At 55.2% G+C, this 15,830-nt stretch overlaps 1 protein-coding gene across 1 annotated transcript in view; it reads right to left on the bottom strand.

Moving 5' to 3' along the window:
* Window positions 1–15,830, bottom strand: part of kif1c (kinesin family member 1C) — a gene marked incomplete at its 3' end in the record, with an annotated part of 128,756 nt that overhangs the window by 72,113 nt on the left and 40,813 nt on the right. The window contains 4 exon segments of the mRNA XM_046319964.1: window positions 12,823–13,001; window positions 13,114–13,179; window positions 14,171–14,235; window positions 15,666–15,780. Of these exon segments, the coding sequence (XP_046175920.1) occupies window positions 12,823–13,001; window positions 13,114–13,179; window positions 14,171–14,235; window positions 15,666–15,780 (425 nt within the window).

Here is a 15,830-nt window from a genome sequence, read left to right as displayed (position 1 = left end):
ATACCAATCAGTCAACTAGTTAATATACCAGTGAGTCAACTAGTTAATATACCAATCAGTCAACTAGTTAATATATCAGTGAGTCAACTAGTTAATATACCAATCAGTCAACTAGTTAATATACCAATCAGTCAACTAGTTAATATACCAATCAGTGAGTCAACTAGTTAATATACAGTGGGGCAAAAAAATATTTAGTCAGCCACCAATTGTGTAAGTTCTCCCACTTAAAAAGATGAGAGAGGCCTGTAGTTTTCATCATAGGTACACTTCAACTATGACAGACAAAAAATAGTTAATGGTTCCTGTAGTAATAGTATAGTATATATAGTAACCTGATCTGAGCCAGAATGGCTCCTGTAGTAATAGTATAGTATATATAGTAACCTGATCTGAGCCAGAATGGTTCCTGTAGTAATAGTATATATAGTAACCTGATCTGAGCCAGAATGGTTCCTGTAGTAATAGTATAGTATATATAGTATATATATATATATATGCCATTTAGCAGACGCTTTTATCCAAAGCGACTTACAGTCATGTGTGCATACATTCTACGTATGGGTGGTCCCGGGGATCGAACCCACTACCCTGGCGTTACAAGCGCCATGCTCTACCAACTGAGCTACAGAAGGACAACCTGATCTGAGCCAGAATGGTTCCTGTAGTAATAGTATAGTATATATAGTAACCTGATCTGAGCCAGAATGGTTCCTGTAGTAATAGTATAGTATATATAGTAACCTGATCTGAGCCAGAATGGTTCCTGTAGTAATAGTATAGTATATATAGTAACCTGATCTGAGCCAGAATGGTTCCTGTAGTAATAGTATAGTATATATAGTAACCTGATCTGAGCCAGAATGGTTCCTGTAGTAATAGTATAGTATATATAGTAACCTGATCTGAGCCAGAATGGTTCCTGTAGTAATAGTATAGTATATATAGTAACCTGATCTGAGCCAGAATGGTTCCTGTTTCTGTACTGAGACAACTTGATGTACAGGACACCCCCTGGACAGGACACTAGTCCATCTCCTGTTTCTGTAGTGAGACAGCTTGATGTACAGGACACCCCCTGGACAGGACAGGAAACTAGTCTCCTGAATCTATGTTGCGTGTCAAGCAGAGAGGCATAAAACGGAATCTAACCCATAACCTCTAACCACAAGGCCTCTGAATTGGTTATAGTGATCAATCTACACACCATGTCCTGTCCCCCACACCGTTCTCTACACACCATGTCCTGTCCCCCACCCCGCCACACATGTCCTGTCCCCCATCACGTTCCCTACACACCATGTCCTGTCCCCCACCCCCACCCCGTTCCCTACACACCATGTCCTGTCCCCCATCACGTTCCCTACACACCATGTCCTGTCCCCCATCACGTTCCCTACACACCATGTCCTGTCCCCCACCCCCACCCCGTTCCCTACACACCATGTCCTGTCCCCCACCCCCACCCCCCGTTCCCTACACACCATGTCCTGTCCCCCACCCCCACCACGTTCCCTACACACCATGTCCTGTCCTACAGCCCGTTCCCTACACACCATGTCCTGTCCTACAGCCCGTACACACCATGTCCTGTCCTACAGCCCGTTCCCTACACACCATGTCCTGTCCTACAGCCCGTTCCCTACACACCATGTCCTGTCCTACAGCCCGTTCCCTACACACCATGTCCTGTCCTACAGCCCGTTCCCTACACACCATGTCCTGTCCCCCATCACGTTCCCTACACACCATGTCCTGTCCCCCACCCCGTTCCCTACACACCATGTCCTGTCCTACAGCCCGTTCTCTACACACCATGCCCTGTCCCCCACCCCCACCCCGTTCCCTACACACCATGTCCTGTCCCCCATCACGTTCCCTACACACCATGTCCTGTCCCCACCCCGTTCCCTACACACCATGTCCTGTCCCCACCCCGTTCTCTACACACCATGTCCTGTCCCCCACCCCGTTCCCTACACACCATGTCCTGTCCTACAGCCCGTTCCCTACACACCATGTCCTGTCCTACAGCCCGTTCTCTACACACCATGTCCTGTCCCCCACCCCGTTCTCTACACACCATGTCCTGTCCCCCACCCCGTTCCCTACACACCATGTCCTGTCCCCCACCCCCACCCCGTTCCCTACACACCATGTCCTGTCCCCCACCACGTTCCCTACACACCATGTCCTGTCCCCCACCCCGTTCTCTACACACCATGTCCTGTCCCCCACCCATTCTCTACACACCATGTCCTGTCCCCCACCCCGTTCTCTACACACCATGTCCTGTCCCCCACCCCGTTCCCTACACACCATGTCCTGTCCTACAGCCCGTTCCCTACACACCATGTCCTGTCCCCCACCCCGTTCCCTACACACCATGTCCTGTCCCCCACCCCGTTCTCTACACACCATGTCCTGTCCCCCACCCCGTTCCCTACACACCATGTCCTGTCCTACAGCCCGTTCCCTACACACCATGTCCTGTCCTACAGCCCGTTCATTACAAACACCATGTCCTGTCCCCCATCACGTTCCCTACACACCATGTCCTGTCCCCCACCCCCACCCCTTTCCCTACACACCATGTCCTGTCCTACAGCCCGTTCCCTACACACCATGTCCTGTCCCCCACCCCGTTCCCTACACACCATGTCCTGTCCTACAGCCCGTTCCCTACACACCATGTCCTGTCCCCCACCCCCACTCTGTTCCCTACACACCATGTCCTGTCCCCCACACCGTTCCCTACACACCATGTCCTGTCCCCCACCCCGTTCCCTACACACCATGTCCTGTCCCCACCCCGTTCCCTACACACCATGTCCTGTCCCCCACCCCGTTCCCTACACAACATGTCCTGTCCTACAGCCCGTTCCCTACACACCATGTCCTGTCCCCACCCCGTTCCCTACACACCATGTCCTGTCCCCCACCCCGTTCCCTACACACCATGTCCTGTCCTACAGCCCGTTCCCTACACACCATGTCCTGTCCTACAGCCCGTTCTCTACACACCATGTCCTGTCCCCCATCACGTTCCCTACACACCATGTCCTGTCCCCCATCACGTTCCCTACACACCATGTCCTGTCCCCCACCCCGTTCTCTACACACCATGTCCTGTCCCCCACCCCGTTCCCTACACACCATGTCCTGTCCCCCACCCCCACCCCGTTCCCTACACACCATGTCCTGTCCCCCACCCCGTTCCCTACACACCATGTCCTGTCCCCCACCCCCACCCCGTTCCCTACACACCATGTCCTGTCCCCCACCCCGTTCCCTACACACCATGTCCTGTCCCCATCACGTTCCCTACACACCATGTCCTGTCCCCCACACCGTTCTCTACACACCATGTCCTGTCCTACAGCCCGTTCCCTACACACCATGTCCTGTCCCCCATCACGTTCCCTACACACCATGTCCTGTCCCCACCCCGTTCCCTACACACCATGTCCTGTCCCCCACCCCCACCCCGTTCCCTACACACCATGTCCTGTCCCCCACCCCCACCCCGTTCCCTACACACCATGTCCTGTCCCCACCCCGTTCCCTACACACCATGTCCTGTCCCCACCCCGTTCCCTACACACCATGTCCTGTCCCCCACCCCCACCCCGTTCCCTACACACCATGTCCTGTCCCCCATCACGTTCCCTACACACCATGTCCTGTCCCCCACCCCCACCCCGTTCCCTACACACCATGTCCTGTCCTACAGCCCGTTCCCTACACACCATGTCCTGTCCCCCATCACGTTCCCTACACACCATGTCCTGTCCCCATCACGTTCCCTACACACCATGTCCTGTCCCCCACCCCGTTCCCTACACACCATGTCCTGTCCCCATCACGTTCCCTACACACCATGTCCTGTCCCCCACCCCCACCCCGTTCCCTACACACCATGTCCTGTCCTACAGCCCGTTCCCTACACACCATGTCCTGTCCCCATCACGTTCCCTACACACCATGTCCTGTCCCCCACCACGTTCCCTACACACCATGTCCTGTCCCCCACCCCGTTCTCTACACACCATGTCCTGTCCCCCACCCGTTCTCTACACACCATGTCCTGTCCCCCACCCCGTTCTCTACACACCATGTCCTGTCCCCCACCCCGTTCCCTACACACCATGTCCTGTCCTACAGCCCGTTCCCTACACACCATGTCCTGTCCTACAGCCCGTTCATTACAAACACCATGTCCTGTCCCCCATCACGTTCCCTACACACCATGTCCTGTCCCCCATCACGTTCCCTACACACCATGTCCTGTCCACCACACCATTCCCTACACACCATGTCCTGTCCTACAGCCCGTTCCCTACACACCATGTCCTGTCCCCCACCCCGTTCCCTACACACCATGTCCTGTCCCCCATCACGTTCCCTACACACCATGTCCTGTCCCCATCACGTTCCCTACACACCATGTCCTGTCCCCATCACGTTCCCTACACACCATGTCCTGTCCCCCACCCCCACCCCTTTCCCTACACACCATGTCCTGTCCCCCATCACGTTCCCTACACACCATGTCCTGTCCTACAGCCCGTTCCCTACACACCATGTCCTGTCCCCATCACGTTCCCTACACACCATGTCCTGTCCCCATCACGTTCCCTACACACCATGTCCTGTCCCCCACCCCCACACCGTTCCCTACACACCATGTCCTGTCCCCCACCCCGTTCTCTACACACCATGTCCTGTCCCCCACCCCCACCCCTTTCCCTACACACCATGTCCTGTCCCCCATCACGTTCCCTACACACCATGTCCTGTCCCCCATCACGTTCCCTACACACCATGTCCTGTCCCCCATCACGTTCCCTACACACCATGTCCTGTCCCCCACCCCGTTCTCTACACACCATGTCCTGTCCTACAGCCCGTTCCCTACACACCATGTCCTGTCCTACAGCCCGTTCCCTACACACCATGTCCTGTCCTACAGCCCGTTCCCTACACACCATGTCCTGTCCCCCACCCCGTTCCCTACACACCATGTCCTGTCCCCCATCACGTTCCCTACACACCATGTCCTGTCCCCCATCACGTTCCCTACACACCATGTCCTGTCCTACAGCCCGTTCCCTACACACCATGTCCTGTCCCCATCACGTTCCCTACACACCATGTCCTGTCCCCCATCACGTTCCCTACACACCATGTCCTGTCCCCCACCCCGTTCTCTACACACCATGTCCTGTCCTACAGCCCGTTCCCTACACACCATGTCCTGTCCTACAGCCCGTGTCCTGTCCCCACCCCTTTCCCTACACACCATGTCCTGTCCTACAGCCCGTTCTCTACACACCATGTCCTGTCCCCCACCCCCACCCCGTTCCCTACACACCATGTCCTGTCCCCCACCCCGTTCTCTACACACCATGTCCTGTCCCCCACCCCGTTCTCTACACACCATGTCTTGTCCCCCACCCCGTTCCCTACACACCATGTCCTGTCCTACAGCCCGTTCTCTACACACCATGTCCTGTCCCCCACCCCGTTCTCTACACACCATGTCCTGTCCCCCACCCCGTTCCCTACACACCATGTCCTGTCCCCCATCCCCACCCCGTTCCCTACACACCATGTCCTGTCCCCCATCACGTTCCCCTACACACCATGTCCTGTCCCCCACCCCCACCCCGTTCCCTACACACCATGTCCTGTCCCCCATCACGTTCCCTACACACCATGTCCTGTCCCCCACCCCCACCCCTTTTCCCTACACACCATGTCCTGTCCCCACCCCCACCCCGTTCCCTACACACCATGTCCTGTCCCCCATCACCCCTACACACCATGTCCTGTCCCCCACCCCACCCCTTTCTCTACACACCATGTCCTGTCCCCCACCCCCACCCCGTTCCCTACACACCATGTCCTGTCCCCCATCACGTTCCCTACACACCATGTCCTGTCCCCATCACGTTCCCTACACACCATGTCCTGTCCCCATCACGTTCCCTACACACCATGTCCTGTCCTACAGCCCATTCCCTACACACCATGTCCTGTCCCCCACCCCGTTCCCTACACACCATGTCCTGTCCCCCACCCCCACCCCGTTCCCTACACACCATGTCCTGTCCCCCACCCCGTTCCCTACACACCATGTCCTGTCCCCCACCCCCACCCCGTTCCCTACACACCATGTCCTGTCCCCACCCCGTTCCCTACACACCATGTCCTGTCCCCATCTTCCCTACACACCATGTCCTGTCCCCCACACCGTTCTCTACACACCATGTCCTGTCCCCCGTTCCCTACACACCATGTCCTGTCCCCCATCACGTTCCCTACACACCATGTCCTGTCCCCACCCCTTCCCTACACACCATGTCCTGTCCCCCACCCCCACCCCGTTCCCTACACACCATGTCCTGTCCCCCACCCCGTTCCCTACACACCATGTCCTGTCCCCCACCCCGTTCCCTACACACCATGTCCTGTCCTACAGCCCGTTCCCTACACACCATGTCCTGTCCTACAGCCCGTTCTCTACACACCATGTCCTGTCCCCCATCACGTTCCCTACACACCATGTCCTGTCCCCCATCACGTTCCCTACACACCATGTCCTGTCCCCCACCCCGTTCTCTACACACCATGTCCTGTCCCCCACCCCGTTCCCTACACACCATGTCCTGTCCCCCACCCCCACCCCGTTCCCTACACACCATGTCCTGTCCCCCACCCCGTTCCCTACACACCATGTCCTGTCCCCCACCCCCACCCCCCCCTACACACCATGTCCTGTCCCCCACCCCGTTCCCTACACACCATGTCCTGTCCCCATCACGTTCCCTACACACCATGTCCTGTCCCCCACACCGTTCTCTACACACCATGTCCTGTCCTACAGCCCGTTCCCTACACACCATGTCCTGTCCCCCATCACGTTCCCTACACACCATGTCCTGTCCCCACCCCGTTCCCTACACACCATGTCCTGTCCCCCACCCCCACCCCGTTCCCTACACACCATGTCCTGTCCCCCACCCCCACCCCGTTCCCTACACACCATGTCCTGTCCCCACCCCGTCCCTACACACCATGTCCTGTCCCCACCCCGTTCCCTACACACCATGTCCTGTCCCCCACCCCCACCCCGTTCCCTACACACCATGTCCTGTCCCCCATCACGTTCCCTACACACCATGTCCTGTCCCCCCACCCCCACCCCGTCCCTACACACCATGTCCTGTCCTACAGCCCGTTCCCTACACACCATGTCCTGTCCCCCATCACGTTCCCTACACACCATGTCCTGTCCCCATCACGTTCCCTACACACCATGTCCTGTCCCCCACCCCGTTCCCTACACACCATGTCCTGTCCCCATCACGTTCCCTACACACCATGTCCTGTCCCCCACCCCCACCCCGTTCCCTACACACCATGTCCTGTCCTACAGCCCGTTCCCTACACACCATGTCCTGTCCCCATCACGTTCCCTACACACCATGTCCTGTCCCCCACCACGTTCCCTACACACCATGTCCTGTCCCCCACCCCGTTCCTACACACCATGTCCTGTCCCCCACCCGTTCTCTACACACCATGTCCTGTCCCCCACCCCGTTCTCTACACACCATGTCCTGTCCCCCACCCCGTTCCCTACACACCATGTCCTGTCCTACAGCCCGTTCCCTACACACCATGTCCTGTCCTACAGCCCGTTCATTACAAACACCATGTCCTGTCCCCCATCACGTTCCCTACACACCATGTCCTGTCCCCCATCACGTTCCCTACACACCATGTCCTGTCCACCACACCATTCCCTACACACCATGTCCTGTCCTACAGCCCGTTCCCTACACACCATGTCCTGTCCCCCACCCCGTTCCCTACACACCATGTCCTGTCCCCCATCACGTTCCCTACACACCATGTCCTGTCCCCATCACGTTCCCTACACACCATGTCCTGTCCCCATCACGTTCCCTACACACCATGTCCTGTCCCCCACCCCCACCCCTTTCCCTACACACCATGTCCTGTCCCCCATCACGTTCCCTACACACCATGTCCTGTCCTACAGCCCGTTCCCTACACACCATGTCCTGTCCCCATCACGTTCCCTACACACCATGTCCTGTCCCCATCACGTTCCCTACACACATGTCCTGTCCCCCACCCCCACACCGTTCCCTACACACCATGTCCTGTCCCCCACCCCCTGTTCTCTACACACCATGTCCTGTCCCCCCCCCCACCCCTTTCCCTACACACCATGTCCTGTCCCCCATCACGTTCCCTACACACCATGTCCTGTCCCCCATCACGTTCCCTACACACCATGTCCTGTCCCCCATCACGTTCCCTACACACCATGTCCTGTCCCCCACCCCGTTCTCTACACACCATGTCCTGTCCTACAGCCCGTTCCCTACACACCATGTCCTGTCCTACAGCCCGTTCCCTACACACCATGTCCTGTCCTACAGCCCGTTCCCTACACACCATGTCCTGTCCCCCACCCCGTTCCCTACACACCATGTCCTGTCCCCCATCACGTTCCCTACACACCATGTCCTGTCCCCCATCACGTTCCCTACACACCATGTCCTGTCCTACAGCCCGTTCCCTACACACCATGTCCTGTCCCCATCACGTTCCCTACACACCATGTCCTGTCCCCCATCACGTTCCCTACACACCATGTCCTGTCCCCCACCCCGTTCTCTACACACCATGTCCTGTCCTACAGCCCGTTCCCTACACACCATGTCCTGTCCTACAGCCCGTTCCCTACACACCATGTCCTGTCCCCCACCCCTTTCCCTACACACCATGTCCTGTCCTACAGCCCGTTCTCTACACACCATGTCCTGTCCCCCACCCCCACCCCGTTCCCTACACACCATGTCCTGTCCCCCACCCCGTTCTCTACACACCATGTCCTGTCCCCCACCCCGTTCTCTACACACCATGTCTTGTCCCCCACCCCGTTCCCTACACACCATGTCCTGTCCTACAGCCCGTTCTCTACACACCATGTCCTGTCCCCCACCCCGTTCTCTACACACCATGTCCTGTCCCCCACCCCGTTCCCTACACACCATGTCCTGTCCCCCATCCCCACCCCGTTCCCTACACACCATGTCCTGTCCCCCATCACGTTCCCTACACACCATGTCCTGTCCCCCACCCCCACCCCGTTCCCTACACACCATGTCCTGTCCCCCATCACGTTCCCTACACACCATGTCCTGTCCCCCACCCCCACCCCTTTCCCTACACACCATGTCCTGTCCCCCACCCCCACCCCGTTCCCTACACACCATGTCCTGTCCCCCATCACGTTCCCTACACACCATGTCCTGTCCCCCACCCCACCCCTTTCTCTACACACCATGTCCTGTCCCCCACCCCCACCCCGTTCCCTACACACCATGTCCTGTCCCCCATCACGTTCCCTACACACCATGTCCTGTCCCCATCACGTTCCCTACACACCATGTCCTGTCCCCATCACGTTCCCTACACACCATGTCCTGTCCTACAGCCCATTCCCTACACACCATGTCCTGTCCCCCACCCCCGTTCCCTACACACCATGTCCTGTCCCCCACCCCCACCCCGTTCCCTACACACCATGTCCTGTCCCCCACCCCGTTCCCTACACACCATGTCCTGTCCCCCCACCCCCACCCCGTTCCCTACACACCATGTCCTGTCCCCCACCCCGTTCCCTACACACCATGTCCTGTCCCCCACCCCGTTCCCTACACACCATGTCCTGTCCCCATCACGTTCCCTACACACCATGTCCTGTCCCCCACACCGTTCTCTACACACCATGTCCTGTCCTACAGCCCGTTCCCTACACACCATGTCCTGTCCCCCATCACGTTCCCTACACACCATGTCCTGTCCCCACCCCGTTCCCTACACACCATGTCCTGTCCCCCACCCCCACCCCGTTCCCTACACACCATGTCCTGTCCCCCACCCCCACCCCGTTCCCTACACACCATGTCCTGTCCCCACCCCGTTCCCTACACACCATGTCCTGTCCCCACCCCGTTCCCTACACACCATGTCCTGTCCCCCACCCCCACCCCGTTCCCTACACACCATGTCCTGTCCCCCATCACGTTCCCTACACACCATGTCCTGTCCCCCACCCCCACCCCGTTCCCTACACACCATGTCCTGTCCTACAGCCCGTTCCCTACACACCATGTCCTGTCCCCCATCACGTTCCCTACACACCATGTCCTGTCCCCATCACGTTCCCTACACACCATGTCCTGTCCCCCACCCCGTTCCCTACACACCATGTCCTGTCCCCATCACGTTCCCTACACACCATGTCCTGTCCCCCACCCCCACCCCGTTCCCTACACACCATGTCCTGTCCTACAGCCCGTTCCCTACACACCATGTCCTGTCCCCATCACGTTCCCTACACACCATGTCCTGTCCCCCACCACGTTCCCTACACACCATGTCCTGTCCCCCACCCCGTTCTTCTACACACCATGTCCTGTCCCCCACCCGTTCTCTACACACCATGTCCTGTCCCCCACCCCGTTCTCTACACACCATGTCCTGTCCCCCACCCCGTTCCCTACACACCATGTCCTGTCCTACAGCCCGTTCCCTACACACCATGTCCTGTCCTACAGCCCGTTCATTACAAACACCATGTCCTGTCCCCCATCACGTTCCCTACACACCATGTCCTGTCCCCCATCACGTTCCCTACACACCATGTCCTGTCCACCACACCATTCCCTACACACCATGTCCTGTCCTACAGCCCGTTCCCTACACACCATGTCCTGTCCCCCACCCCGTTCCCTACACACCATGTCCTGTCCCCCATCACGTTCCCTACACACCATGTCCTGTCCCCATCACGTTCCCTACACACCATGTCCTGTCCCCATCACGTTCCCTACACACCATGTCCTGTCCCCCACCCCCACCCCTTTCCCTACACACCATGTCCTGTCCCCCATCACGTTCCCTACACACCATGTCCTGTCCTACAGCCCGTTCCCTACACACCATGTCCTGTCCCCATCACGTTCCCTACACACCATGTCCTGTCCCCATCACGTTCCCTACACACCATGTCCTGTCCCCCACCCCCACACCGTTCCCTACACACCATGTCCTGTCCCCCACCCCGTTCTCTACACACCATGTCCTGTCCCCCACCCCCACCCCTTTCCCTACACACCATGTCCTGTCCCCCATCACGTTCCCTACACACCATGTCCTGTCCCCCATCACGTTCCCTACACACCATGTCCTGTCCCCCATCACGTTCCCTACACACCATGTCCTGTCCCCCACCCCGTTCTCTACACACCATGTCCTGTCCTACAGCCCGTTCCCTACACACCATGTCCTGTCCTACAGCCCGTTCCCTACACACCATGTCCTGTCCTACAGCCCGTTCCCTACACACCATGTCCTGTCCCCCACCCCGTTCCCTACACACCATGTCCTGTCCCCCATCACGTTCCCTACACACCATGTCCTGTCCCCCATCACGTTCCCTACACACCATGTCCTGTCCTACAGCCCGTTCCCTACACACCATGTCCTGTCCCCATCACGTTCCCTACACACCATGTCCTGTCCCCCATCACGTTCCCTACACACATGTCCTGTCCCCCACCCCGTTCTCTACACACCATGTCCTGTCCTACAGCCCGTTCCCTACACACCATGTCCTGTCCTACAGCCCGTTCCCTACACACCATGTCCTGTCCCCCACCCCCCCTACACACCATGTCCTGTCCTACAGCCCGTTCTCTACACACCATGTCCTGTCCCCCACCCCCACCCCGTTCCCTACACACCATGTCCTGTCCCCCACCCCGTTCTACACACCATGTCCTGTCCCCCACCCCGTTCTCTACACACCATGTCCTGTCCCCCACCCCGTTCCCTACACACCATGTCCCCCCACCCCGTCCTGTCCTACAGCCCGTTCTCTACACACCATGTCCTGTCCCCCACCCCGTTCTCTACACACCATGTCCTGTCCCCCACCCCGTTCCCTACACACCATGTCCTGTCCCCCATCCCCACCCCGTTCCCTACACACCATGTCCTGTCCCCCATCACGTTCCCTACACACCATGTCCTGTCCCCCACCCCCACCCCGTTCCCTACACACCATGTCCTGTCCCCCATCACGTTCCCTACACACCATGTCCTGTCCCCCACCCCCACCCCTTTCCCTACACACCATGTCCTGTCCCCCCACCCCCACCCCGTTCCCTACACACCATGTCCTGTCCCCCATCACGTTCCCTACACACCATGTCCTGTCCCCCACCCCACCCCTTTCTCTACACACCATGTCCTGTCCCCCACCCCCACCCCCGTTCCCTACACACCATGTCCTGTCCCCCATCACGTTCCCTACACACCATGTCCTGTCCCCATCACGTTCCCTACACACCATGTCCTGTCCCCATCACGTTCCCTACACACCATGTCCTGTCCTACAGCCCATTCCCTACACACCATGTCCTGTCCTACAGCCCGTTCTCTACACACCATGTCCTGTCCCCCATCACGTTCCCTACACACCATGTCCTGTCCCCATCACGTTCCCTACACACCATGTCCTGTCCCCCATCACGTTCCCTACACACCATGTCCTGTCCCCCACCCCGTTCTCTACACACCATGTCCTGTCCCCCACCCCGTTCTCTACACACCATGTCCTGTCCCCCACCCCCACCCCTTTCCCTACACACCATGTCCTGTCCCCATCACGTTCCCTACACACCATGTCCTGTCCCCATCACGTTCCCTCACCTAGCTTTGTTTCCACAGTCCATTAGGTCCTGAATGTCATTGTATCCGGTCACAGCCAGTTTAGACAGATCTTCAACGTACGGTCCCATTATAGGGTGCTCCCTAACACGGAGTGTACCCTTCGACTTAGGGTTCAACAGGTCACGCACCCTCTCACAGTAGATTTCCATGTAGGACACCTGTAATAGAGAACAGACTAGTGAAGGGTGGAAGGGTAGAAGTGAAGGTCACTAAAGGGCCAAGGAAAGGAAGGAAGGAAGGGAGTCTAGAAGTGTGTGTGGCTCCACATACCTCCACTGAGAAGGAGAGATCAGGATCTGTGTTTCCAACTGTCCTCTTAAACAAATCCTCACATAGCTGGAGAGAGAGAGGGGGTATGGAGAGAGATGGAGAGAGAGGGGGGGTGGGATGGAGAGAGAGAGGGGGTAGGGAGGGAGATGGAGAGAGAGGGGTAGGGAGGGAGATGGAGAGAGAGAGGGGGTCGGGAGGGAGATGGAGAGAGAGAGCGGGTAGGGAGAGAGATGGAGAGAGAGAGGGGGTGGGGAGAGAGATGGAGAGAGAGAGGGGGTCGGGAGGGAGATGGAGAGAGAGAGCGGGTAGGGAGAGAGATGGAGAGAGAGAGGGGGTCGGGAGGGAGATGGAGAGAGAGAGGGGTAGGGAGAGAGATGGAGAGAGAGAGGGGGTGGGGAGAGAGATGGAGAGAGAGAGGGGGTAGGGAGAGAGATGGAGAGAGAGGGGGTGGGGAGAGAGATGGAGAGAGAGAGGGTGGGGAGAGAGATGGAGAGAGAGAGTGGGTAGGGAGAGAGATGGAGAGAGAGACAGAGAGAGAGAGAGAGGGGGTGGGGAGGGAGATGGAGAGAGAGAGACAGAGAGGGTGATGGGGAGAGAAATGAAGAGAGGGGGATGGGAGAGAGAGAGGGGGGGATGGGGAGAGAGAGAGAGGGGGATGGGAGAGATATGAAGAGAGGGGGATGGGAGAGAGAGAGAGAGAGAGAGAGAGAGAGAGAGAGAGAGAGAGAGAGAGAGAGAGAGAGAGAGAGAGAGAGAGAGAGAGAGGGGAGGGGGATGGGGAGAGAGATGAAGAGAGGGGGATGGGGAGAGAGATGAAGAGAGGGGGATGGGAGAGAGAGAGAGAGAGAGAGAGAGAGAGAGAGAGAGAGAGAGAGAGAGAGGGGGAGGGGGGATGGGGAGAGAGATGAAGAGAGGGGGATGTGGAGAGAAAGATAACAATATACATCATTTACAATAAAAGTGTTAAATTCAGTTCAGTTTAGCTGTTTAAATGAACATGACTATGAGGTATATCAGAATGATGATATAGATGTGTCAGAGGTCAGGGGTCAGTTACCTGGGGAATGATCCCCTCCTGTCCCTCTTCCTGTCTGCCCATCATGGTGTAACTCTTCCCTGCTCCTGGAAACATAACAAACAGCAGAACAACATTCAATATATCATGAGTAACAATATAACAAACAGCAGAACAACATTCAATATATCATGAGTAACAATAACAACATAACAAACAGCAGAACAACATTCAATATATCATGAGTAGTATCTATAAATAGACAGGTCAATATATCATGACTAGTATCTACAGTATAGTATCTACGGTATAGTATCTACAGTATAGTATCTACAGTATAGTATCTACAGTATAGTATCAAACAGGTATAGTATCACAGCTACAGTATAGTATCCTAGACATCTCAATAGTATCATGATCTACAGTAGTATCTACGGTATAGTATCTAAGGTATAGTATCTAAGGTATAGTATCTACGGTATAGTATCTACGGTATAGTATCTAGTATAGTATCTACAGTATAGTATCTACAGTATAGTATCTACAGTATAGTATCTGCAGTATAGTATCTACAGTATAGTATCTAAGGTATAGTATCTACAGTATAGTATCTACAGTATAGTATCTACAGTATAGTATCTACGGTATAGTATCTACGGTATAGTATCTACAGTATAGTATCCTAAGGTATAGTATCTACAGTATAGTATCTACAGTATAGTATCTACAGTATAGTATCTACGGTATAGTATCTACAGTATAGTATCTAAGGTATAGTATCTAAGGTATAGTATCTACAGTATAGTATCTACAGTATAGTATCTACAGTATAGTATCTACAGTATAGTATCTACAGTATAGTATCTACAGTATAGTATCTGCAGTATAGTATCTACAGTATAGTATCTAAGGTATAGTATCTACAGTATAGTATCTACAGTATAGTATCTACAGTATAGTATCTACGGTATAGTATCTACAGTATAGTATCTACAGTATAGTATCTACAGTATAGTATCTACAGTATAGTATCTACGGTATAGTATCTACAGTATAGTATCTACAGTATAGTATCTACAGTATAGTATCTACAGTATAGTATCTACGGTATAGTATCTACAGTATAGTATCTACGGTATAGTATCTACGGTATAGTATCTACAGTATAGTATCTACAGTATAGTATCTACAGTATAGTATCTACGGTATAGTATCTACGGTATAGTATCTACAGTATAGTATCTACAGTATAGTATCTACAGTATAGTATCTAAGGTATAGTATCCACGGTATAGTATCTACAGTATAGTATCCACGGTATAGTATCCACGGTATAGTATCTACAGTATAGTATCTAAGGTATAGTATCCACGGTATAGTATCTACAGTATAGTATCTACGGTATAGTATCTACGGTATAGTATCTACAGTATAGTATCTACAGTATAGTATCTACAGTATAGTATCTACGGTATAGTATCTACGGTATAGTATCTACAGTATAGTATCTACGGTATAGCTAGATGGGTGAACCAACCGGTCTGTCCGTAGGCGAAGATACAGACATTGTATCCTTCAAAAGCATGAAGCAGCATTTCCTCTCCGATGTCCTTATAGACTTGTCTCTGGGAGGCAAATCTCTCATCCTCCGCCTGGGGAGACAGGACACAACATGGACACACAGTTACCAGATTTACTATGA

The sequence above is a fragment of the Oncorhynchus gorbuscha genome, linkage group LG21, assembly GCF_021184085.1.
Source record: "Oncorhynchus gorbuscha isolate QuinsamMale2020 ecotype Even-year linkage group LG21, OgorEven_v1.0, whole genome shotgun sequence".
In the NCBI taxonomy this organism is placed as follows: Eukaryota; Metazoa; Chordata; class Actinopteri; order Salmoniformes; family Salmonidae; genus Oncorhynchus; species Oncorhynchus gorbuscha.
The sequence above is the reverse complement of the archived record's forward strand: the minus strand, read 5'-3'. Positions and strand labels throughout refer to the sequence as shown.